This window comes from Bombus impatiens, unplaced genomic scaffold (genome assembly GCF_000188095.3).
Source record: "Bombus impatiens unplaced genomic scaffold, BIMP_2.2 scf_0478, whole genome shotgun sequence".
Classification (NCBI taxonomy): domain Eukaryota; kingdom Metazoa; phylum Arthropoda; class Insecta; order Hymenoptera; family Apidae; genus Bombus; species Bombus impatiens.
The window spans coordinates 1,673,183-1,699,474 of NT_176897.1; the positions used below are offsets into that span (position 1 = coordinate 1,673,183).

The 26,292-nt window shown below is 41.6% G+C and overlaps 2 protein-coding genes and 1 non-coding gene across 23 annotated transcripts in view; 2 read left to right on the forward strand and 1 right to left on the reverse strand.

The window, feature by feature from the left end:
* Positions 1 to 26,292, reverse strand: part of LOC100743674 (probable Ras GTPase-activating protein) — a 261,958-nt gene that overhangs the window by 60,447 nt on the left and 175,219 nt on the right. For 3 of the 21 annotated variants that reach the window (XM_012387578.3, XM_012387577.3, XM_024368776.2), the window contains exon 1: positions 3,067 to 5,306. The exons of the other annotated variants lie outside the window; for them this stretch is intronic. In XM_012387578.3, coding sequence (XP_012243001.1) covers positions 3,067 to 3,907 — 841 coding nt within the window. In that variant the 5' untranslated portion in view covers positions 3,908 to 5,306. Of the gene's footprint in view, positions 1 to 3,066; positions 5,307 to 26,292 lie in introns of those variants that run through there. 21 annotated transcript variants of the gene reach the window in all.
* On the forward strand, positions 12,381 to 12,502 carry TRNAL-CAA. The gene is made up of 2 exons: positions 12,381 to 12,418; positions 12,458 to 12,502. It is a non-coding gene; the product is annotated as a tRNA-Leu (tRNA).
* On the forward strand, positions 14,005 to 19,680 carry LOC112213108. The gene is made up of 4 exons (XM_024368787.2): positions 14,005 to 14,675; positions 16,001 to 16,076; positions 17,244 to 17,449; positions 17,700 to 19,680. Exons 1-4 carry the CDS (start codon positions 14,623 to 14,625, stop codon positions 19,033 to 19,035), a joined length of 1,671 nt encoding a protein of 556 aa, XP_024224555.1. The 5' UTR covers positions 14,005 to 14,622; the 3' UTR covers positions 19,036 to 19,680.

Sequence of the window (26,292 nt, forward strand, 5' to 3'; positions counted from 1 at the left end):
TCCGGGTGCCGGAGGGGGTTCCGCGTTTCATGGAAACGTGAAAACGAAGCGTGAAAAATCGAATTCGCACGACGACGCGTTACAAAGGAGATCAAGAGACAGAAAGGGAGAGGGAGGGAGAGGGAGAGAGAGAGAGAGAGGTGACGAGAATCAGGACAGATAAACGACTCTATTACAATCGAGCATAACTTATCTGCCGCGATACTGGCGCAATATGGCCCGAAAAAACAGTATCGGACGATATCGAGTGGCGACCTTATGTCGCTTTTTACAGAGGATCCGTATTTGTCCTGTGCCTAACGATCGAGTTCTCGCGATGCATAGAATTACGTTGGAATATGCTACAAAGGAATTTGTTCCAATGCAAATATGTACAGTCCGAGTACGTATATGTTTCGTGGATGTTTTTACGTACAGAGATATCTACTCCGACTATCGGAGATACGTGGAAAGCGTTTGCCGAGAGAGAAAATACAACGTTAGCTTGTCGAACATTTTCTTGCGAAGATAAACCGTATAACGAAGAAAGACTTTAATCAAATTCTGAATTCTTTTCAGTCCAGATATTTATACATAATTGTTTTTATAGAAAGCTTAATTTTATCATGTAGCCTCGAATCTTTCAAACACTGGTATATTTTTCAAATCCGATGATAATCACCGAGTTTTCATTTCGAGTTACTTTAATCTGAAATCTCGGTCGTCCAAAATGCGATTATATCTAGTTCATAAAAGTAATGATATTGAGATTTCATTTTGAGCAAAGTTTGTTGCACGCAGAGATTTAAATAACAGTTTTTTTTACGTTAAATCGCTTTCGCTTCTTATTGGCGCGTTTTAAGACACACACCTAACGCGTAAAACGTATTTCCGATTAACCAGTTATCACATCGAATCAGATATCGGGCTATTGCATCATAAATCGTAAATACTGATTCACGCTGATGTTTGTTGCGAGTATTCGGATAGATATGCATCTAAGATATCAACGATTTTCCTTACAGTCTTGCCTTATTGATTTCTTTGCTTCGTGCTCCACGCATTCTCTCTTTTATCATAAGAATTTGTTTTAGACAGAATATTCGATAGATATATTCGTTCATTCCATATCGTCGTAACTTCCATACTTTCTATTTCGTAAAAAAATGTTTACAAGCATTTACGGTAAATCGTAAGAAAGTCTGAAAAAATGTAACGTTGCAAATTTTATTGAACATTTTAAATTCTATACAGTATCCAGATATCGTATCATCGCGATAATTTTTATTGCTTTCGCTGTTTGATGTATTAAAAAAATAGGCACAACTAAATATTCGAATGCTTCCTAGTCTCGCTACTCAACTTGTCGCCTGTTATCGAAGATACGAGCAACGAGTTCAATTTGGAAGGTCGTCGTGAGGAAATCTAACAAAGAGAAGCCCAATCGTGTCAACCTTATTCCTTCAGCCAACCTACCAACCACCCAAATAACTCTCTGGCTCTTTTGACCTGGCTTGAAAGGCAGGTGGCTGAAACAGGCTACCGCATAAGTAGGTCTTGCTTCGTATTCGTATCGTAAGTTCCCGGCAAATACGAACCCTTTGAAAATACCACTTAAACCGAATCTACGTAAAACGAATCTGAGCAAATTTAAGCTACAGTCAAATTCGACTTCTATTTAAATTCGACGTTGCTTCGATGTACGCGAAATATTTTACAGCTATTTTACCTACTAGTTATAGATACTACTATAGCTACGTTTCATCGACCGAAAATAGAGATGGTAAAGCATTGGCTGGCGTAGTAACTACGTAGCTAAAATGACGCGATTTTCTTTGAAAAAATAAGCGACAGGGCTTGGATCGCGGTTCGTGATCGTTCGCCCTTAATTAAGGTAATCCTCTCGGCGGGCGAACGCGAAATAAAAAAGCTCGCGTTCGCTCACCGAGCAATTTCTGGCCAACTAACGGGACTCGCGAATTCGTCGCTGGAATCGCGAATTTCAATCGCTTCCTCGACTTGATTTACGAGAGCATCCCCCGTACCCTGTAGCCCTTTTGTTCGACGTCGCTCAACCACGATTTCGTCCAACCTTCTCTTCTGAATCTATATACATTTAGATAGTCGTGGAAAGCTTTTCGTTAACTCTGGGATCAGCGAATTCGACGAGGCACACAAATTTTGACCGATTCCAGAAACGCCGAGGATTTCCAGTAGCTTAAATTGCGTATATTCATAAACCATGAATATCTTTCCGGAAAATTTGTCATATCCGTATTTCAGAGAAATATCGCTGAACCTTGTATACAAATTATAAGAACTGGATAAAATACTTTGCTATATTTCACGTATGTCAGGCGAATCGCAGTAAATATGTAACCCATTTTTAAAAAAAGCTCGGTGCACGATTCAACTGACAAAGATTCTATCGAAAATAGCATCTTTACGATACTTTTAGACAAACGATTCCATTAACTGATCATAAGTTCAACAACAAATAACAACTTTCACAGTTCCAAAAGAAACTAGTAATCAAAATTTCCTCAAATTCTACAACTCGCTCGCTCGACCGAATGGCAAACGGATCGATACTCAAATTTATTAAGATATTTGTAAAGAGTATATTTTTCTTTTTTAGCAACGTTCGCCATAAATTCGGCATAAATTGGTTCTCATTCGCGTGTGGAGGCGAATAATTAACGCTGGTTACACGCTCGGCCAGTAAATTCGTACGAGTATCTAACGATTCTTTGGTCGATTTCGCTTGACTGTTCCGCGCGATTTTTCTTCATATGGGCCATGAAACGATCGAAATAAATTCAAACGTATATTCGAAGCGTATCCGAGGATTTCGATCGTTGAAACGCAACTTTCGAAGAACTGAAACCGTGAGCAAACGGTTACGAAGCGCGCGCATTAAACGCACCTAACCTAAACCTAACTATGTCATCGTTCTTTCTCGTCGAACCTAAAGAACGACTATACTATGGAATCTCGTCATCGAAAAAAAATTTCGTTCTCCATCGGCGTCACGTCGAGCCACGCTCCCCATCGTGATTACAAAGTACACAACGCGCGCACGCCTACCTGAATGTATCCCAGCGTCCGCGTCGGCGTCCTCGAACACGGACGACTCGGTACCCTCGTCGTTATCCGCGACAGAATCGTCCGGCGCCTCGTCTTCCTTCGATTTCTCGGTGTTCGACCGGTGATTCTCTCCCCTGGCTGGCGTCACGACGCTACACGGATTGTCTACCGATGCGTGCCTGCCAGTCGCCTTCACCAACGTACTCGTACTCCTGGCTAATTTCGTGCTGTGTGTTCTACGTATCAACAAATTGGTGAACGTCGTACTGCCATTCTGCTTGGTTCTCGTCTCCGTACTAATTTTACCAGCACCGTTCGACTTCGAATCCTGATTCTTCGAGTTCGTCCGCTTATCCGCATCCGGTTTCTTCCTCGAGTCCTCGTCTTCCACTTCGAAGCACGCTATGGTATTATTTAAACGGCTGTCCTTTCTGTTCGTATCTTTTCGACCGGTGAATCGACTGTGAAATCTCTCGATGGTTTTGAACGACCTGGTCCTTTCCACCTTCTTTCTCTGTTCGGAGCTATTTGTCACTTGCTCTCCCTTTGGGGTCTCAAATATCTTCGTCAATGACTGCACTTTACCTCTGGACTCGGGGAATGACTCCTCCGTACGTTTTGAATGTGACAAGGAATCATCCTTGTTGCTCAAAGTACGGGTTAAAATGACGTTTGGCACCGTTTTCGAGTTACTTATGGGAAAGGTGTTGCTGACGAATTTGTCGGACTCGGTGGTGATCGTTTTTGGAATCTTCGAGGGTTGTCGGGCATCGGTATCCAAAGATACGTAGAAGGTCGACCTTCGTTTCGGCGAACCCTCGGTGTTCTCTGCGTTCAACATGTCTCCGGATGCGACTAGTTCACATGTCACGATTCACAGTTTCTTCCCTTCGCTTTGATTTACTGTAACTCGACGACCGTTCCGTAAAATCGATTCATATTAGTCGTACGAATAGATCCGTCGATCGGTTCGAAACAAAAGTTACGTAATTAGGGCGCGCCTTTAAGTCGCATCGAATCGTTAAAGACGTCACACGTTCACCATTCCACCAGTTCCGCGAGAAAAGTTTACGCGAATACACCATACGTTTCTCACCATCGCGGCATTGGTCCGAGGGAGTTCACTGAAATTCACCTTATGTTTCCGTCTTCACACCCTACTCGTTAGAAAGAGAAGGAGAGAGAGAGAGAGAGTGGGTGGGAGGGAGGAGAGTGGTAAGGGAGGGAGAGAGAGAGAGGGAGAGAGAGATTTCGAAGGACCGAGAAAACGCGTACTGCGATCGAGGGCTCACGAATTTCTCGCTCCGAACGATGCCACTAAATATAGATGGAGCGACGTATCGCGCCGCTCGCAGGAGCACGTGTATCGAGAAAAACAAATACAGCGGTCACCCTCGTTGCGTACACGGACAGAGATAATGCCAAGCGTTGAACTGTGAACAGTGTTTTTACTATCGACCAATGTTTTCGCTCGATTATCGTCGCCGGTGACTCTTGTCCTTCGGCGCCCGACTCGTGGAATCTCTGACATACAACCGATCATTACACGGTCGATTCACAAATTTGAAGATTACGGACAGATATTTGCGACACGCTTCTCTGTTGGCACCTTTTAATCGCCGGTGTAGCGTTTCCTTCGCGCATTCGTTCTCTCTCGATCGACGATAATCGACAACGGTACACGAGTATCCTATGTACGACCAGCACGTCACGACAGTTCGCACAACGCGATGTATAAGACGTACATTGTCAGAGACGGGCGAAACGGTTCCGAGAATGTACGGAATACCATCGGTTGACACGTATATGTACGACCACCGAGAGACTCACCGTGCGTTTCAAAATGAATCGCGCGATAAAAGAACAGACCCCAAATGAGAACTGCGTTTTGTTCTGTGCACGGGAATGTCGAACGCGATTGCCTGCATAGAAAGGACTCGAAGTGGTCGACCGGGCACGAGGTATATACGAAGAAAAGTAAAAGGATCTGAGTCACGACTTCCAGATCGGGTTCGCTCGTGGTCCGGCGTGGCCGTCATCGCGTTCGAGGAATGCGCGCCAACTGTCGAGATGAGCACGGCGGCATCTCTCGTTTCTCTTCTCAAGGACAGGCGCATCAACCACTGTTTTCCGAGCGACACACAAAATCGACAACGGTTTACGACGAACGAAACGTATGAACGCGAGCGGAGCAACGTCGCACGATCGTCCACACGGCAGACGGCTTCACGACTATCTGTTCGAGCTTCTAGCGAAACCGAACGTAACATGCAGCGCCTCTGGCGGCCGTACCGAGCAAACACCAGAGACAACTCGTTGCCGCGCCGCGCCGCGCCGCGCGTCGTGCTCGTAGGTTCGAGCGTAAGGATAGGCATGGGATAGGATCAACCGTGTCCAGAATGGCATTCACGGCATTCTTTCTTTATATATTATATTCTGGTGTTAATTACGATGTTATTTACGATATTGTATAAATGAATTGCACCAATTCTGTTCAACCGTTTGGCATAGCCAATATGGAAAGAATCTTCGGGTATACGATTAGCGAGATTCTTTCGCGGTACTAATTAGAGATGTGGGAATTTTAAAAGGTACAGTAGATAAGATAACCGAATGCTGGGCCGCTCGATGGCGGATTGAAAGTGACCGCGCGAGATCTAGCGAGGGAGGGCAAACTTTTATAATTAACCTTTCGCTGATAGCACGAATATTTTTATGTACAATCGGAGTAGAGTCGATTCCATCGAGAAGTACTCGTATATCGTACGTATATCATACGTTTCGCGTGCAATTATCTGTTACATCGGTTGTATGCTCGCGTTAATGGTAATTCATTATGAAACGTTAAACTGTGTGCTGATACAAAATGATTAATGCGATTAATTAAATCTTAAAATTCTTTAAAATATTTTGTTGTTATTAAAACGTAGGTGTAGAACATGACAGAAGGATTAATTAACTGCGCATACATATCGGTGTGTACATACACGTAAAGTATTAAATCGTTTCGAATAGATGAAATTCTCTTATTTATCATTTTAATTTTTATGATCTGCTTTAAGGTAATACGATTAATTTAAGACCAAAATTTTACCAGAGAAAAGTCCGATGATGCTGCAAAAATAAAAAACCAAAATGACAAATACGTAGGTATGTATCTTTTTGTGTTTCCAATTTCACATTTGGTAATTGCAAACGTTCGAATCGATGTTTATTCAACGAAATAACATGTAGCCGCTAAATGGATTCAGATTTTCAAGTTACATCGAACTTGATTTCATTGTTATTCGAACCCATTACACTCGATCAAGCTTCTATTTAGGAGAGGTTGAGTCGGTACCTTTCTTCGTACCGTCGTATAATGCAAGAATCTAATTCCGTTTGCGATTTATAAGAATGAAATTCGCGTCACGTTCCAGCCGTTGATACCGTGTGTCAATTACTGTTCAATGGTCACTGTTCGAAGGCTCGTCCAGCTCGTACTTTCTTTTCTACGTCTCTAAACGAACAGTTACTTCCAAAAAAATTCCAATATTTACGCTTAAAGTCCAATGAAATTCGCGTTAAATAAAATAAAATTATACATTAAACTTCGCCTTTGATCACTTTCTCGCTCTTGGTTTACTTAAACGGCGCTATAGAACTTTGATCGTTCTAGCTGATAAGCACGATTAAGTACTTCGGTGTATCGAAAAAGTACCATCCTATCCACTGTATCATAGTAGGTATTTTTAAAAACAGGAAATACCTTTCTGAAAATAGAAGACTGTCCACGCGAATGATTTTATCCTGATAGACTTGCGTTAGTGATTTCCAGCGAATTAACAGCTTCGACGAGTTACAGAGGAATTCAAAATGATGTAAAATTGTTAGGTATGTATGTAGCGTTCGTTTGAAATAAGGAATAATTTTACTTTTCACAGAAAACGTTTATCTTCTTATTTCCATGTATTTACATTGACTTAGGAATATACGATTTTTCCCTCTGTCTTTAGATATTGGTTCAAGATCGAATAATTTTTTAAAAGAACGTCGTCCAATAGATGTAACATGGTATTATTCCGAATCGATGTAGTTTTAATTTGATTTTTATATCGTACGCGGTTGACGGCGACTTGATCACGTAAAATAAGGAATACAAATCAAAATTACCTTAATCGAAATCGTTGTAGAGGTTACTCACGATCCAATAGTACCAATGATTAAATATTGAATGTGAAATTTAAATGTTATCATCGATGATATTCGAAGCAATTTTTCATGTCTATTACCAACGTTCAAAGCATCGCTGACTCAGACCGGACCTAAGATCGCAATCGATAATCGTTTCCTGCTCTGCAGGAACTCTTTCGAAACTGGAGCAAACGCCGTCGATTTACTATCACGACGATTTCCATCCTGTGAGCGAAAAAAGATAATTTAACAGCGTAATTCTGCGAACAGGAAAAATTCATAAATAGTTTGGTGAAACCAAGCCGCTTCTGCAAAATTGTACGTTCAACCAGGCCGATCGTTTTCGCCGGACAATTTCTATGGCAACCGTAAACTTTACGGCGACTTTCTCCATAAAATACTACATGATACTATATTTCGCTGAAGGATGTAGTAAATTTGTGTATCGACACTAGGATTATCAACCTTTAATTATATACCTAAGTACACTATACATAATATGTGATTGGTTATCGTTATCATTATACACATATTATAGTATTATTACGTAAATTAAATCCGAGACAGCTGGAATTGCGCGAACGGTTGAAATTTTAATTCCGACGGTCGACGACTGCTCTTTATCCGAGCGACGGGTATCGTTAAACCGACAAATTTTGCAACTCTAAGTTTCATCACAGACCGTAGGTGCCGTGCATCGATACGAGCAGCTATGATTTAAATTTCAATTTCGTCAAGGCAACATACGACTTAGCTTGCTCGAGTAGTCTTCGATTGGGTTATCGGAACAACCGCTCAATTATTATCAATTCCATTGTCCCCGATCCAAGGCATCGATTCAGCATCAACGTTCGATTCTTGACGCAAACTCGTCCAATCGACGAATGTTGCAACCGCGATTTAAATTTCATCAGGAACAGTAGGTGTCATCCTTCGCGTGTTTCTCGCCAACAGGTGTTATTTATACATACTTCTATGTTCCCAGTGGGTGCAGTCCGAGGAAGCAGAGGGTGTCGCTTAAATTTCAATTATATCAGAGCGCGATCCTCGTGCGTCATCCTGACCCTCTTAGCTTTGTATGGCAATCGACGGGTAGCTTTAAACCCAAGAATCAATTTTCTTTCTTAACTTTTTACGAGACTGAGATTTCGTACACGCTCCGTGATTAATTACATATTAAATTTCGTCTAAAATTTTGAAAACTGACTTATTTACGGGATATGCATGCGATCCATGTAGATAGAACATCGCAGGCAGCGTGCTTATAGAACGAATCAATCCGAATATTAAAAGAATTCAAATCAAAATTCTTAGATATGCATTACGTGGGTGCATAGGCAAATTTGTTGCATCTAGGACATGTATTGAATCGTAAGCAGACATTAGATATAAAATGTCGGTTGCACTTGCAAAAGGTGGCCAATTTACTTGAAATTTAAAGGGAGTAGACCTCGAATATAAAATTCTAGTTCCGGGCATTTATTCCTTTTCGAGATATTAATAAAAATCTTTCGGTACTATACGTGCGTGCAACGGTGCCTGTACAGACGTTACTAACACAACCGTTGCCGATGACATAATAGCGACAGGAGCCTCGGGATGTATTTATAGAACAACGACTAATACAACAAAGACGGTTGTATCAGCAACGTCTAAATAGGTAGCATTCAATGTATAGTATCGAAAGATTTGTACTACTATCTCGGAAACCAATAAATATCCAAAGCTAAAAGTCTACGTTTCGGGTCTACCACCTCTTTTAAATTTCAAGCCAATCGGTCACCGATGTTTTTCGGAAGAATATCCAAGATATCTAGAATGCTTTTTTACGCCTTATAAAACGGTCTAGTAATGATCGCTCGTGTATATAACATATATTCTAGACGAGTGTACGAGCGTTAATATCTTCGGTGAAATTCGTTATCGACGATTCTTCCTCGATTTCTCAAACAGTCGGGTAATGGCGGAGAAGGCGCGCTGAAATTGCGTTCAATCGACGCCTTATTCCGTTCCAATTCCAACGTGGAACGTTGATCGATCGGGCGATCGCGCTTCGAATTTTCCATCCATCGAGTGTATCTCTACATTCGTACAAAGAACAGCGATCGATTCCGCGCGGATCTTGGTCGATAAGGATCGCCATGGACGGCGCCGTGGGTCGCGTTCGTCGCTTGCAAACGATGCGTACGAGGCGCGTAACGCGCACGCGTGATGGATCGCCGCGCCGCGTGCACGAGGAAAGCCACGGTGCTGCGTTACGCTGCTGGATCCTGCTTGTTTGCGAGGAAAACGTGCGTCACGAGATTCTTTTTCATTCGACACACGCTACGACCCCTCTGCACCGCGTCTTCCGTCCTTTCTGCGCCCCTCGACGCCCCGTTTTCTTTCGCGTTCCACGACGTCGATGTTTCTTCTTGTCCTTCTTTTTCTTCGCTCGCTGGCAGCCCTTGCGCATGATGGAGTTTGTCTCGGCTCGGCCGTTTTTCGCTGTTACTTGATTCATCCATCCATTCCGAGCTTCCTCCGATCCCGTTCCTTTTTCGATATTTCGCTCGACGTTTCTTTAGATTTTGTCACGTTTATCAATAATGACACTTTTCTCATTCGCAACAAATTTAGCACAACGAATTTAAGAGAAAACGTATCGTTGTTTTATTAAATCTGTCAAACGTAGCGCGACGATCAAAGATTATAATTCGAATAAATCGATAAATCGGAATAAATTTCCATCCTGCGTCGTTTAAGACCTGCAATCGTGAAATGCAAAGTACGAAATCTGTCGTTAGTTCATTTAATCGAATCTCGAACGCTTTGTGCCAAGGCCAAAGACCATCGAAGACAAATTAGCCAAAATCACTATCATCGAAACAACTGCAACCCACTCTTCCAAGGAACTGAACAATTTCCTCTTTCAATTTCCATGATTACGAGACGCGAGGTTTCAATATAGCTCGCAACCTTGCTTAATCGCATCGCTCTGATCCCACATGACGCCCACCATTCAAGACCACACGCGTATAATATGTTCGTATGAAAAAGTGGCACGAGCAATCGAAATACTTAATTTGAGGAAGCTACGAGTGAAAATGAATTTTAACGGAAGAACGAGGAAGAACACACCGTGTTAATTTAATATATGATTTCTTTAACAAAACCTCGCGTCTTATCGGCATGATCGATGAAAAGAACGTAACCTAATGCGCAGCGATAAATTTACCAACAGCTATTATAATAACGAAAGAGTTAACGTACGTTTATGGTGTACGTTTTTGATCGGAAGTAACAACAAGTCCAAAAGGGCAGCAGTATAGCAGACGATCGTAAGTAAGGACAATCCGATGTGCAGCGAACGTGTTAATTTAAAACCTACACAAATATTACTCTCGAAGTTTATATTATCTACAGACACCGTCAACTTGCCGCAATTAAAAACAAATCTGGATCACCAAGAAGCTGCGCGAGACATTTCGCGTTTAATTACCCGCTCCTATTGGTCGTCCTGAGAAAATTTAATACCGCACACCGCGAAATAACGCCATCAGCCTGAAAAAAAACAACAATGGCAAGACGCGTAAAAACACGTGTCTTAGCACGAGTAACTAAATTCCACGAGTCATTAGCGGTAGCAGCTGAGAGAAGAAGAAGCGAGAGCCGCCCTCGACGATCCCAATTAACGATTCCGGCATCGATCGTGGTCGATTCGCGCGGCTAGCCGCGACGCGAAACCGCGAAACCATCGTGCTTGGATACAATAAGCTGTAATTAGTAGCGAGCTTAACGCGATCCGCCTGATCTCGACCGTGTCTGCGTTGTAAATCAAAACTTATTTCCTCTCGCAGTGATAGAGACGAAGGAACGAGTATTATTGATTCGACCGAAAGATAAATCGCTGGGCTAAGCTTGTCCAGGATAGCAATTACTTTTCGCGACATTAATCATTACCTCGGACGTGTTTCTTCGAGTCTTCCTCTCTGGGATGTAGGGCGATTTCGATTATCATACTATCGATTGCGAACGCTGACGTACTAAAAGAAACGACTTTCGATTTGTAATTAAATTAACTATAACTCTTTGCTTTGTAATCTCCAAGTTATATCATTGACGCGTATTTGTATCTTTAAGACTCCCTTTATTTCGTTATGCCATCGAATCGGTATCGTTATTAGGTGATCCAAAGCCCGTTCACCATCGGCATCGACAGACTCTGCTTCTCGGCTGATTAATTAAGGCCGACGTTGAACACGATGGAAAAGCCGACGATGCCACGCCACACCGCGCCGCGCCGCGTCGGGGTGAACGACATCGGGGATCGCGTAATTATCAGGACCCGTATAAGACACAAAGTGCACCGCGCATTCCATTACGTTATTCTATTAACGTTGGCAATGAACTTCGCGCTGTCTTAATTCTAACCCCTATCGTTCCCTTCGTTCGCTGCTCGCTCGCGGAAAATAAGCGCCAGATTTACGAGCGGATTAAACAACGCCCGCGCCGCGCCGTCGTCAACGGATTAAGGGACAACGGTGGTCGTGCGTATAAAAAAAAAAGGACGCCGCTCCATGTAGATCCGCGTGTCTCTTTCTGTTTTGTCGCGCCGCTTGTTTTTCTTCTTTTTTCTTATGCGTCGCGTCGGTTGGCTCACGCTGTTTTTATCGACGAGACAGTTCGTGGGGAAAAGATACGGTAGTCGATGATGGGAAGGACCTACCGGCCGGGGGTCGTAAGGCGATACCAAGGACAGGGGGATAATACGAAACTAATTTATCGGTGTCTCGTTGAAGCTACGAGAGATCCTGTATCAATGCGCTACTACTACTATCGTATGCGATTCGTTTTGCGTCTCATGCCTGTTAAAGTTTCATTGATGATTGTTCACCGATGCCGAGGAAATTTAATTGTTAAAAGTTAAATTTTCAAAGATTCTAACAAAAGATTCTAAAAATGAAAATAACAATGTAAATAATAGTATATCTCGTTACAAAGCTGAATTTACCAATGTTTTATATACCTAGGAACAGAATTACCTTATTTATGTATATTCCGTTAAAAAGAGACAATCGTAGCACTAAAGCGTCATAAAATAACTACAAAACATAATTCGAGAAGAGCGTTTCGTATTTTATGAAAAGATGTTACCACATGTCAGGATGGCCGAGCGGTCTAAGGCGCCAGACTCAAGGTGTTCACCTTATCAGTTACTAACTGATCTCCACGTGCCTTCTGGTCTCCTCTGGAGGCGTGGGTTCGAATCCCACTCCTGACAGATTTTTTGCAAGTTGTTAAAAAGCTTTTCAAAATTGAAAAAACAGCTTATTTGTCTTAAATTTGTATAAAAATACCGTTGGACCTCTTCGACCGTAGGTAGGGCGAGTATCCCGAGTTCAAATCCCGCTGCATGTGGTAATTTTTTTATTTCATAAAAAAACGAAGAAATGATGTTTAATTGTCCATAGATGTTTGTACGAAGCATCATTGAAGTAAAATAATTATCTTGTTTAAATTCGTAATTATTTTACTTCGCGGCAACGCCCGTATCTATAATATAATATTTCCAAATAATATGCTTTTAAATCGTAAATTACATACGATAATGTAAAATTAGTTCGTAATACTACAAAGAATACTTGCAAATAGAATACTTGCAAATAAAATTTATAAAAATTGTGTTACCGCATATCTATATTTGAGCTACAAACGTAACGTTACTCATTCAAAATGTCTCAAAAACAGCAACCAAATGTCCTCGAATGGTAAACGTACGTGTATTTGTAAAGAACGAATTATTATTTCTGGCGACTAGCGTTAAACTTGATCTCGTCGATATTTAGCACTCCACCTCACAATCCAAATTTCATTTAATAGTAGATTATAAAAACCCAGCAAAATTGATCATACATTAGTTACCGCAGCCGATTCATCTTTCCACAATCGCTTGATATTGATTTTCGAATTACATCTAATCGATTCAAACGATCAGCAGTGATGGATAGACACGTAGATTGTCGGAAAATCGTGATTCATCGTACCTGCGAACGTTGCGCGATAAGTCAGATTCAGAGCTGAAAACAACGCCAGATCGACCCTAGAAACTCTGTCGAGGTATTACGGGCTAGTTCGGTGCATGGGAAGAAAGGTTCGTTAGTTTTCAACTCGTTCCACCGTTCGACCGTAACGAAACCGCATAGCTATAGGTAGTGTCCCGTCCTGCTGTTTGAATAGGCACTCGCATGTAGCCTCGATACACGTATCTACCAGCTGATATTCCGTCTGGTCATTTACCTGGTTTCTTCTTCGCGATCCTCGAGAGACAATCGATAACGATTCACGTTTGTAATCATAAATGGATGTGTGGACAAGATGTATTATTAGCCGTTTTGTTTTCTTGATCCAGCGGGTGATTTTCGGAAGTAATTAGTACAACCCTCTCTCTCTCTCTCTCTCTCTCTCTCTTTAAGGCTGTAAGATACAGTATCGAATCGTAGTCTAAATTTCGTAAGTTTTCCAATACTATGGTCATATTCGAATACTAGTAACTGGAACAAGAATACTCGTGTTTAATTTTACCGCGGTATGCCATGGTATTTATGGTACCAGGACGCTGCAGGATCTTTTCACGACTGCGGCAGACCCGATAAGGAATTACGATCCGATAAAACGACATATATTTTCAATTAGATTAAATTTGTATGTAGCTGCATGTCGCACCAACGTTTTACAATCCTCGTTTTATCCAGCTTGGAAAGGGAACACCGCCACCAGTGAAGGCTCGATGATTTATATTATTTGCATAAGCACACCGGGAGTCACGTTGTACATTTTACATCTGTAATAAACCTTTATTTATCTTCAAACTCTATTACAACGCGTTTATACTTATTCAAGATGTACAAGTGGAAGGTGTACAAATACATATGTTGTGAAACGTTAACACGCCGTTAATTACAAATGTCGTTTAAATAGTTGTAATATGGAACAAAATTTCTTAAAATCGAACACGAACGAATAGATGTTTGGATTATCCTGCATTATAAGAATTAACGAGAAAATATAAAGACAGACGTCACGCGTTTTACAGTGTAAGAAATTACTACTTCTCGAAATACATATGTATTATTTTACTATGACCGACTAGGAGACAGTGTGTTCCGTTTGAATATATCCTCGATTTTTCAATCGCTACGAATAGCAGAATCGGAAACAGAAGAAAGAATTACTACGCATCAGGCTTCAGGCGGTAGAAACATGTGGAAGCTTTAAAATTTTTGTGAAAACATACATTTTTATTGAAAATTCTTAAATTATGCGTGTTTTTTATGAGCGTACGAGGTATGCACTCGAGTCTCATTGACGTACCAATAAAGAGGATACATAATCAAGAAAATTATGGCGGCTGCTGCAAAGAATATGCGCGTGCCAGAAAGTAATATTCTTCAAACGTAAGCATCCAAATACATAATCGTAGTCAGTTTGCGTAAATTTTCGCAAATGATCGTTTTAAACGAAATAACGTTTATTTTAATTCTGTTAGATAGAATCACTTTCACCTTGATCGTAAGAGATAAAACGTAAAGTTTATCTAACTAAATGAATGCTTATTCATTGGTATTCCGTTCTAAATCCGTGAAAGTGATATAGAAAATTTCCAACGTATCAATCGCTATAACCGGTCAGATGTAACGCGGGTAAAGAAACAATGAAAAAAGAAATGGATCGTACCGACTTCGCTCGCTGAAAGTTAACGCACTATTCGTGGTTTATGCAATCTTCTATTTCCGTTTTCTTCAATTTGGAATGGACTCTCTTCGATGGATTTGATATCCCCGATACATTACAGAATATAAGTAAAACTGAACGTAATTAAGAAATGCAAGACATTTTACTTCTGTTACATCTTATACGGAATAATATTATTAATATTTTCTTAATAACTCTAACAGACTGTTATAAAACGTAAACGTTTTTCTTTTTTAAATTACGCATAACAAAACATTCTAGGAAATTCAAATTACCTATGTACGCGTATATCGTAAATACATATTTCTTTGTACTAATAGCGACACGTGTACACGTGTATGTAACTCGTTCAACGCGCGACGTTTATTTAGAATAGTATTTGAACGCGATTAGATCGCTTCTAACGAATCCGAATGCGCGTTCACTCGAAAAATACAATTTGACAAAAAGAAAAGTGCAACGGGCTCGAATTACGAAGGAGAGAACGATGCGCGGTAGAAGGGTGCAGCTGTACCATAACGTCAAGTTTCTTTTTATAGGGGAGTGGCCGAGAGATTTGCATACGCTGGCTGGACATTCGCCAGCGTGCTTATTTCGGATTTGAATCAATGAACGGCCAATCCTGCTGACTAGTTCAACGAGCAATGCGAAATTCGCAAGCAATGCAAATCGATGCTCTGGAATCGAGCCATCGGCCCGCCGTTGTATACACAGACCGATTCTTAGTTGCGTGTTAATGTACAGAGGGGTAAATTTAAAAGATAGACATAGACATTTATTTCGTACAAAGAGGATTTAGAAACTTACGTTTCTAAAGCAGCGGTGAATTTTTGTCAACAGCAAGACAGTACCTTCGAACACTATCGTGATAACAACGATAAGAGATGCTTCTTCGTCGTTTAAAAATTATTTTTCATTACACGACCCCTTTGCATCTACGCGAACGAATTATTTGCCAACGCGATGTTAATCGCACGATGCTTTAAACTAAATACATGTTTTTTAATATCGAACTCTGCCCTTTTAGCAAGAACACCGACGACTCTCGGTTGGTAGGCGTTTGCAGCGAAATCGAAAAACAACTACAAACTGTTTCTCCCGAGGTAAGAAATTCACTCGTGCAAAAACAAAAATCAATCTCGTTCGTGTAACGATGAATTTTGAGTTACGGTAGTAAGAGTCTAGATCGATTTTTAACCTTTCGCTTCGAGTTTCACAGATAACCCTACGAATCTTAATATCTAGCTGTTTACTTGAACGATTAGATGGTCGAACAATAGGTGCTAAGGGAATTATAAATATTCGACGCTAAGTATTTTCTTGTAATTAGTTTCCTCGAATACAAAATGTAAGAAACACGATTAGTACAATCACTATAAGGTTTTCCGTATTAAAAAGGAAAGAAAAGAATTAAAAAGAAAAATTATTTAGATAAAAAACCATTCCGCGTGAACTTTACTTTATGTTTAAATTAACTTAAATTTCAGCGTTCAACGTATATTCCATTTTTTACGTTCTTCTTCGAACGAAAGATTCTTTATAAGGTAATTTATAATTATTGAACTTATAATCGTTTATTTGCATAAATTGAACGCAATTTCATGCAAATGACAAACGTTATTAACCGTTAGCTTCTTTCCGATCTTTTCTCTGCGAAGTAAGCGTGATTGCGAATCGTAATTTATTTTTAAATTTCCCATGCAATCCTAAAAATTACAAATCATACAACGGGAAAGAGCGAGGAAACGTAAGCAAACCATGTACTCTTTCTATTTCGAAAGTACATAAGCGAAATTATATCCGCGTTACCTATAATCCAACAACACCAAATAAAGGCGGAAGAATCGGTATGATAAATCTATAGTAAATCAATTTTTTAAAAAATCATCGATGCTTAACGGACGTATGATGCGAAATCCGTAGTGAAATTTTAGCGCAACTCGCGCAGTACGGGTTTCGTTACTTTTATAGTCGTAAAAAGGTGAAAGGTTGGAGAATCGAACGAATATGACTATATCGTCGTAACAATCGAGTCAAAACAATCCGATTATGCGTAAGATTCTAACTCGTTTGTTCCCTAAAACGTACAACGCGTTCATTCGCCGAAAACTATCAAATCGCGTACGAAAATAGCTTGGCGCGAGCTATTTAGAGAGCGTAACTCGGCTGGGACAAAAACGTGGAAGATGGTTCGCGAAAGTCAAGCAGAAAAAAAGAAAGAGGCAACGACAAGTGGACGATACGAGCTGTATGTAATTCGATTCCTACAGCGTCGTGACGTTCAACAACATCCAGCAATCACGCTACCCACCTGCTGTCCGCGCTATCCACCGGGATCTACGTTGCTGGAGTGTCGTTTCGAAGGTGATCAACCTGTGGCGCATATTGTCCAAATTCCCGGGGATCGGTGTACAGCCAACCAGAAGATAAATTTGCTCGTCGAGACGAAAGCGACAAAATTTGGACCATCGGCCAGGTAGGAAGGACGTAACGTAGTATGAGCTGTAATTAATTACCACCCACGATTCTCCACCAACGAATTGATTACCATAATCTTTACTAGAACGTCTGCGAAGAACAACTATCTCAAAAATAGATACATTTTTAGAGAAGCCAACTCGAGTAACGTAATTTCCTATATCGTTGCAACTTTGGCAAAAGGAAAATTAAACTCGAAACTTGTTCTACACCTTCGTTCGCTTCGAGTAAACCAACTTCTCTTCCAGGATCGCGTCTTACCCTCGAGAAGATTCAACGACGTCTAACGAATCGTGTCCAATAGCGAAACGTCCTATGACCTTTTGCCTGGAATCCCGCGAATGTTCAGAGGGACCGGTCGCTAGAGCCGTCTTGGTTCCCACGGAAAATCGGTCCGCGAATGGCTCGGATAAGATAACGACGTTACACATCGAAAAAGGCGACAAACATCCGGACAAACCGTATTCCAAAGTCGCGTACGGCCCAACGATCGAAGAGGCAGACACCCATTGTAACGTGGAAGAGCGGGACGCACCTGTGACGTTCTTCGGTTGTACCGCGTCTAAGAAACAGGCGACAGCTAGAATCACCAAATGCTTGAAAAACGACAGGGACGTTGGAGCGAAAAGGTGTTTCGAGACGCGCGTCCCTCGAGATAGCGAGCGGCCCACGGCTGTGGGTTTTATCTGCCCACCAGAGAAATCGGGACCGTGTTCGCACGGTATTCTCGAAACGAAGATCGACGAGCGTGGACCGGAAACACGAATGATCGCTTTTCCACGGGCCGAAGATTATTACGGTTACATGGAATCTAAGGCTTGCGAGGAAGGACCGACTGCTAGGATAATCCAACGATCGGCCGATACTATCGACGAAGAAGATCGTCCTCGGATCAAAGGCTTCGAACAACCTGATTCAAAATTCCAGTGTTCGCCATCGAATTACGCAGCTACTTGTCCAAGCACGAAGCAACCGAAAGAAAAGCACGTCACCGATATTAAGCGCGATTTGCCGGCAGTGAAACGTAGAAACGGCCTCGATTCATTTGACGTCGATAAACCAAATACCTCGAAACGGGAGCCGAGAAGACGAGTTTGTCCTGCTTATTGCTGTCAGCCAACACCCAGACCTAAGTCGTGTTCGAATTCGTTCGAGCCAAATTGTCGAAAACCTCGTACCAACGCTGTCGCTTCTGGTCGCAGGCACGAGCCTACGGACAGATCAAAATCGTGTTCGAGCACGCTTCAGCAACATCCAGAATCGCAGACCGACTCTACCGACGTTAAAACGCAGAAATATCTTTTGGTACCGTGCACAGTTGTGGACAAAACGAGGGATGAAGTATCTAGAAGCGATGCAGAGGATTGTACAAAGCCGAAGGGTGTTCCTCGAATTACGTCAGAGGAATTGCTGACTCGGTATAGGGAATATATGCCTCCGAATATATTGATTCGCTACGAAGCATGTCGTTCAAAGAGGAACGGTCTTCAGGATCAGTGCACTTTGCCCGTTCCAAACATCGTGCTCGAATTAAAGAAGAAAGAAATGCAATGTTTGCAACGAACCGATGCATGTCCCAACTAACCACGAACCAACGAAACCACACAGGTTGGTTTTATTTCGTCGGCCTTCGATGAACTTAAGGGAATAACCAGGGTCGACTCGTATTCCTTTTCTTTATTTTTCCCTAAAACATGTTCGGGCACGTCCTGGTCGAGTCCGTGCGATATACAAGTGTCAGTAACCGTTGAAAAAACGTAGTCGCTTTGCAAGTGAAATTGTAATTTACGGTGCAACTCGTTTAATAAAATTGTTTCTAATGAAAAATTGCGTAATGCATACTTATTAAGATGGACGTTCTCTATAGCGTAGATACTGTAACGTAGATAGCCGACCTAATAGATTTTCAAGGAATGTCGAGAATTTGGATGGATTTAAGAGGTTCGGAAATACTTAGCGTCGAATATACGAGATATTATTCGTCTTATTCGTTACAGCAAGGTTGAAAATAAAATCGTTTATTCCGTACCTTACGATATTCGCGACGTTCGAACGAGTATTACGAAATTCATTATCCATACATAACACAGCCGAGGACGTCGGGTGGCGTGAATCGACGTCTTGCGTTTTTCAAGCGTTGCCGACGGCAGACGTGAAACGACGTTTTTTGTTTTTCCAAGCGTTGCCGCGTTTTCCATTTACATATTTACCTTGCAAAATTGTGCGGCAGGTGAGACTACACGCACGCGGCAGCATACCGACGTCGAACTGCTAATTTGAATTTATGGCTGAGAAATTACCAGAATCCCATTTTCAAACTTTTACGCAATAGCCAATTAAACGAACATTTGGTTAAGCGAGTCTACTCGTTTAATCGTAAACTCGTAACATTCGAACGAGAAATCATAACGAACAGCGGATTTTAATGCGACAAAGGACTAAGTACGAGATGTTTTCTAGGCAGAGAACGTTGAAAAGTCTCGGCAAGTTCAACGCGCAAACCCACGGTCAAAAAATGGAGATTCGAAGTCGAAGAAATTGTTGGAAAAACCGACGAAGATCCGTTTGAAAAAAATTAAATCTCGGGAACTGTATGCAGGAGTAGTTTACATAGATTGCGATTGCTACCATCGAAACGGGTTACAACACGATTGTCCGCGTACTCCCTGCGGTGGTAAATAATTTACGATAAGCAAATATACTTATTTTCTCAAAAGGAAAAAAAGAAAGAAACGAAACTTTTAACCGAAATTAATTTGTATAACGACGAAGAAACTTTTATATGGCGCGTATTTCTAGTTGAAAATACGACTTTTCACCTGGTGCAACAGGGAGCAAACTCGGAGCGATAGTTATCGTGATTTCGCGGCGAGTGAAAAATTATAAAACCATTATAAAATCGTTCGAATTATAAATTACAAATTGTAAATCCATTACGAGGCGCGTTATTTTAAATTGCGGTTTTTTTAACGGGGACCGAAGTTAGACAAGCGGGCACCGGATGATTCAGACGATACAAAAGATGAATTTCATCGTGATAATGTTCAGCCGCGATTCCTTCGTATATACGTACATTCTTAAACGAATCCAGTTTCCTTAAACCGATCAACCAAGCAACTCCTTTCTACGCGTGCCGGTATATTACCTATCGCGTATTTTATAGAATTCTGAAATACACGCTAATTTCGTAAATCTTATATTCCAACGCCGTCGAAAGCTAATTATCTGTGAAAGGTCCTTCGTGTAAAGCGAAACCCTGGCCCAAGTGCGACATGGCGGAGTATTTCGTGAACAAGTGGGATACGTACTACGAACACTTGGATACCATACCACCTATTTCATTTTGTGGATCAAAGGAGCAATGGTTCGCGATTCTCGAGGCGGAACAAAAAAGACCGAGAGAAAAGTGCGAAAAGACGAAAACTGACAGAAAGAAACCTGCGAAGAACTGAAGCCACGTCTACGAACGAACAGGTAAGAGGACAATCGATTTCGCTAAAGAACCGACTGAATTTATCGACAAACGTACTCGATATCGTCCATCGGACAAAATTCCAACGATAAGACGAGACAAATAAATATTAGCCCTTAAACGCACGACTACTGCCATTTCCCAGCATACCGAAAACACGTCTCATTCTCTTTCTCATAAACGGTGGAAAATAACGAATTTTCTGTGAAAACGTGCGCGCGTGGTGTATCGAGTTAAAGAAAACAAAAGCCAGTGGATATTTACGATCGAAGGAACGTTCGTGTTAAGGTTTCGACTAATTCGTATGCGACGTGGCTCGAGTCATTTGTGGCTATTCGCGTTTTGTGATTCTTTCCACGTTGAAATCTCGTTATTAAAAGAAACAAATGAACCGAACGTGTGTACCGGAAGCTGCGGTACATATTCACGACTGCGCCGCTAAGAATACTCCTTTATTTCCGGCACAAGCGATACAGGATACCGAAATACCTTGAATTTCTGCCTGAAAGGCAACCGTAAATCGAGTCTAGATTCCTTCTCGAGTTAATGGTAACGAAAAAATTACGCAGACCTCCGACAGAAGGGCTTTTTAAGAGGCACGTCACGCAAATATACTCCAGAACTACGTGTACGTATGGTTCTTCGTTTTCCGGCCTGATTACCAACAGACTCGGATGCTAATAAATAGAGAACGATAAACGAAATTACAGCTATAACGTTCGTAGAAATATTATCCCGCTAAAATTCGATCCGATTTCAAAATATAAGAAACGCGCTAAAAATATACGACGCGTAGATCAGTCGCTAATACGTACGATTATCTCGTGACACTGAGAATTATCCCAACTTATTTTTAAATGTAAATTATATAGACACGTATTTGTTTTATATGTTTTTTCTTCAGTTCGATATATTACACCGGAGAGGGAAAAATGCTTAGCTATCCGAAGTGGTAAGATTTCGTAAGCTGCTCTCGAAGGGAAATAACTGTTCCATTAGTTTCGCTATTAAACCTATCGATTGATCGATTCGTTGATTAATCGCGCGTTAATCATTGAAAACAGTGCTTTTTATCTTCTCGCGGAGACGGTAGACTATACGTTTAGACTGTCTATAGCGCATCCCCTTTCACGAGAAAATGTATCGGATCGATGCGACGATTTATCGTTTTTGGATACCGCTGTTCTAAAAATATCGGTAGATTTTCCGTTGAAGTTCGAAGAATCTTTCCGACAAAGATCGTAAAAAACGAAACGAAGTGCGGCGAGAGCGACCGATCGCCGAAAGAACGTGCAACACACCCCTCAACTCGAGGCGTATGTACGTATATCCGTCGATATCTAATCGTCGCGCCCCGCCATCAGAACCAAGGAACGCGTTGCGTCGCCGTGCCAGTTTAAAAACAGCTCACCACGGTGGTTCGGTTTCGTGGATTAAGAGGAACGCGCGTGCACCGTGCACTGTGCACAGGGTCGTCGAATCGACTCGTGTCTGCCAGGAAATAACGGAGCGTGATCCGTACCCGTGAGCGAACCTCTTCCGTCCCCCTTCCCTTCCCATAGCCATTTGCATCTAACATTTGCATCGGGACGACGGCATCTGAATAAGAACGGCAACCACTTTGTTGTTCCATTCCAAGCGATACTTTTTCGTTCGACTTTGCGTCCAAACTCGTTCGTCTTTCGAGAAACATCGATTTCGAAATACTCGTACGTGTATCGATCAATCGCTGATCCATCGGGTCAGTGTCCGACACGAGGACGGAGAGAAATATCTTTCGAACGTCTTTTCCGGTTCGAGGCGAGTGATCCTGATCGATGGAAAAGTATAAAACGAAGCGCAAAATTCAGCTGGCCGTGATAAAATTATCCAAAATAGTGGATAGTTCGAAGGAATTTGAAGTCATCTTCGGAGAATAAAGGAAAAGTGCACGCGTGCTACAGCAAGAAAGATCTAACATCTTCAAAGAGTATTCCTAAAGTACCTATTTTGGACCATACCAAGGATTTCCCTGTCCCTTTTTCCAACGAAAAACAAGATCGTATCGCGACTGTTCGTGCTCGGACCGTACAAACGACAGGGTGGACATGAATTTAAAACGAACGATTCTTCGCGTCGAAGCAAGCGAACAGGAAGGGAGTAGTAAAACGACGAAATAGAGACGAAGCGCGGCAGAGTTCGATGAAAGCTCGAGGAATTCGAGAGAGAACGAGACGAAAGAAAGATACAAGAGGACGGGTGAGCGTAGAAGCGTTCCAAGTAATAGAAAAGTCTACGAAAGACGAAGGGCGGCGGCATCGGAGTACGTTGGAAGCGGAGGACGGATAACGAAGAAAAGGATGGACCGTCGTGCAATCAATGGGAAGATAGAACGCTTTTTATAAGATCGTCGAAGTTACATGCCTATATATTTTTGTTTGTTACGTCTCCTTTTATTTCTTGGATATCGATGTGTCTGCTGTTATTTTATTCTTGCTCCGTTACACCGATACCGAGCCAGGCTCGTAGACCACACAGTACAGAATCGATGAATAAGATTCGACGAACTTGATCGGACGATTTACTTTCAATAATCACGATAAAAAGGAAGAAAAACGCGACATACCCGTGAAATTACTAGATCGACAATAGACATTATCCATTTTTCTTTTCTCTTTCGTACTATCGCGACTATTCTCTTTTAGCGGATATTTATACTTACCGGATTGTTTGCTCATTCGCGTTCTAAAAAATTCTATCGATAGACGTCGTACGAGACGGGTATGAAAGGCAAAAGAGGATCAGTTCGATAGTAGACGATGTTTTAACGGATGATATCAAAAAGAAATACCTTTCGCTCGTTATACCGACGGATTTCGACGCGAAGGCGTTTTTATCACAGCGCGGCGTACAAACGTCGTCGCACTTACGTATCGTGCGTGCAACAATTTCGCTAACGTAACTGTTTATGTAATTTAAGACACGTGTAACCGTTACCGATCGCTTTTTGCGGTGGAACACGAGGCAGTCGAAATTTAACGCTACGTAGCGTGTAGCAGCGGATGGATGGAAACGAGGCGCGGGATCGGCGATCCGGCCGGAGGAAGAACGAGAAAGAAAAGAAGCGGAGAGAGAGTCCGGCGAAACGATGCAACACGGAGAACGTATACGTGACTAAACAACGACCACGGAGACGCACGACTACAGTGGCGAGTTACGATGCGACCGGAGCTGCTCGAGTTGCAACGTCACAACGAATTAACAGGTAAGAACGAACGACCAGGAATTTTACCACGTTTCTCAGCGAGTCGCAAAATCGTGAAAGTATTCCATAACTTACGTAAATTAGAATCGTAGATCGAACGACTTTGGAAGCTTCGAACAGAACGGAGAATTACGGGCAATCGCGTAAAAACGACCAATCGTTATTCCGATTTCAGCAAGAACGACCGTAACGAGAAAAGCTGCGACGAAAACGTCTAATAGCTTCGAAGAAAGCGCGTTTACTGAAATTCGAAGAATGGTTGGCTAACGCGTGGCGAACAGACGTGGGAAAGGAGTGAAATTCGAAAGGGAGAGAGACACGAGTGGTGTGAAAGCGACGTGGCAACGGGTACCGGGCGGAGTAGCCTCGAGACAGAAATTAAAATTTTCCGTCTGGTTTGCACGAACCGAACTTGGAAATGCGATTCTCGCATCCCCTTGCCACTTTCGTATCGTCGAAAGACCCTCGATATCACGTGTGTAAATCGATACGTGGATTAGATCCGTCTAGAAGAAGACTCCGGTCTTCTACGATTCGCGATTCTCCGCTGAATCGTCAGCGCGGCAACGGTTCGCGCAATGATCTTTTTCCCTCCATCTGCCTTCCAATCGTTTATTCGTGACGATAGGAAATTAAACCGATATAGCGGTGCAATTGTTTTCCAGAAATTACACTTTGATAAATTTAACTCTCGGCCAAGGGATTTGTCCGTTCTTTATTATTTTTAGTTTAATCCTGGTTTATCCTACGACTTTTGTATAGTTTTTATGGAGCGTGATAACGCGATACGAATTGTTAACACCGATTGCCAGATTGGAATCTGGTAAAGTTACGAATTAACGCGGTTGCTACGCAAGGACGTAACTTTTGACGGTGAAAGTAGCATTTCGAAAGAATTCATTTGCAAAATAATAGAGATTATTATCGCAAAAGATAATGCGCAAATATACGCTTAACGCGTGATGAGACTACGTTTAATCGAACAAAGTGAAAACGAAATTCACCCATATAAAGATACGAGTACAATACAGTCGTAACGAAGCGACTCGCACCTTAAGAGAGATCGCTTTCCATATTTAAGAGTACAGCGAGTACTATGTAAAACGTACGCGAAGCGAAATGAAAATAATATTAAGATTATTCGAAAGCTGTATTATTTTCGTTTTTTAAACTCCCTCTTATTTCTTAATATGAAATAAAAGGAATTCGAATAAAATACACGAACGCCAACGACACGAGAAGAAAGAGCTCTTCGTATCGTATTCCGAATTTAAACTTCTTTTTAGCAGTTTATAAGACAAGTTAGTCTACGAGCTTATCGAAACTAGAGATAACTTTTACCGTACTACGTCCACTCGATACAAAGTTAACGAACCAAGACGTAAATTACGATAAAAGTTACGACGAGCTCGTCTGGGATCATAGCGTAAAGGCACGTCTTTAATTAGCAACGAAATCGCCATCTACGCGGCGGAAAATGACTTTCCACGAAAGTCACGCGATACCTTTGACGCATTAGAAAGCATCGTGTGGCCGTAGAACGTGGAAAGTAGAAGAGGCGACGTTTTACGGACAGGAGTAAAAGAGGTTAAGTAGTCTTTCGGTGGAAATTGATTTGCTTGCGCAAGAAGAGAGGACCGTAGGTGAACAATACGGTATCACCTTGCACGGTCAACGATCCGACGAATGGAACGCCTTATACGATCGACCATGATCTTCTACTCCACCTTGTAGGGGGTGTGCGACCATTAATGGTCGTTCGTGCGCTTCTCGGCACATACATACATAAGCGTGTGCGAGTTACGTACGAATCGTGTCCGTGGTGTTGATACTGGCTTCGACCTTCGATTCCCTGCTAAAATCGATCAAATAAATTTATCCTCTATCTTTGTTGCATTTTTATCGAAATACGGATCGATGATTGTATATTGAAAACATTTTAACGATATCTCTAGTACGTACGAGATACGTGTATCTGTTCAAAATATCCGTACGAAATATCATTTAATCAAAAATGTAATCGTTTTATTATATAGTACAACGTAGGATAGAATTTATTTATCGATATATATATATATATATATATATATATATATATTATATTATATATATATATTATATATAT

Coding starts and splice junctions, on each gene's coding strand:
- LOC112213108 (XM_024368787.2), top strand. CDS start 14,623: ATGGCGGCTGCTGCAAAGAATATGCGCGTGCCAGAAAGTAATATTCTT. Junction 14,676..16,000: donor GAAAGTAATATTCTTCAAAC/GTAAGCATCCAA, acceptor CTGCCCTTTTAG/CAAGAACACCGACGACTCTC. Junction 16,077..17,243: donor TACAAACTGTTTCTCCCGAG/GTAAGAAATTCA, acceptor CGATTCCTACAG/CGTCGTGACGTTCAACAACA.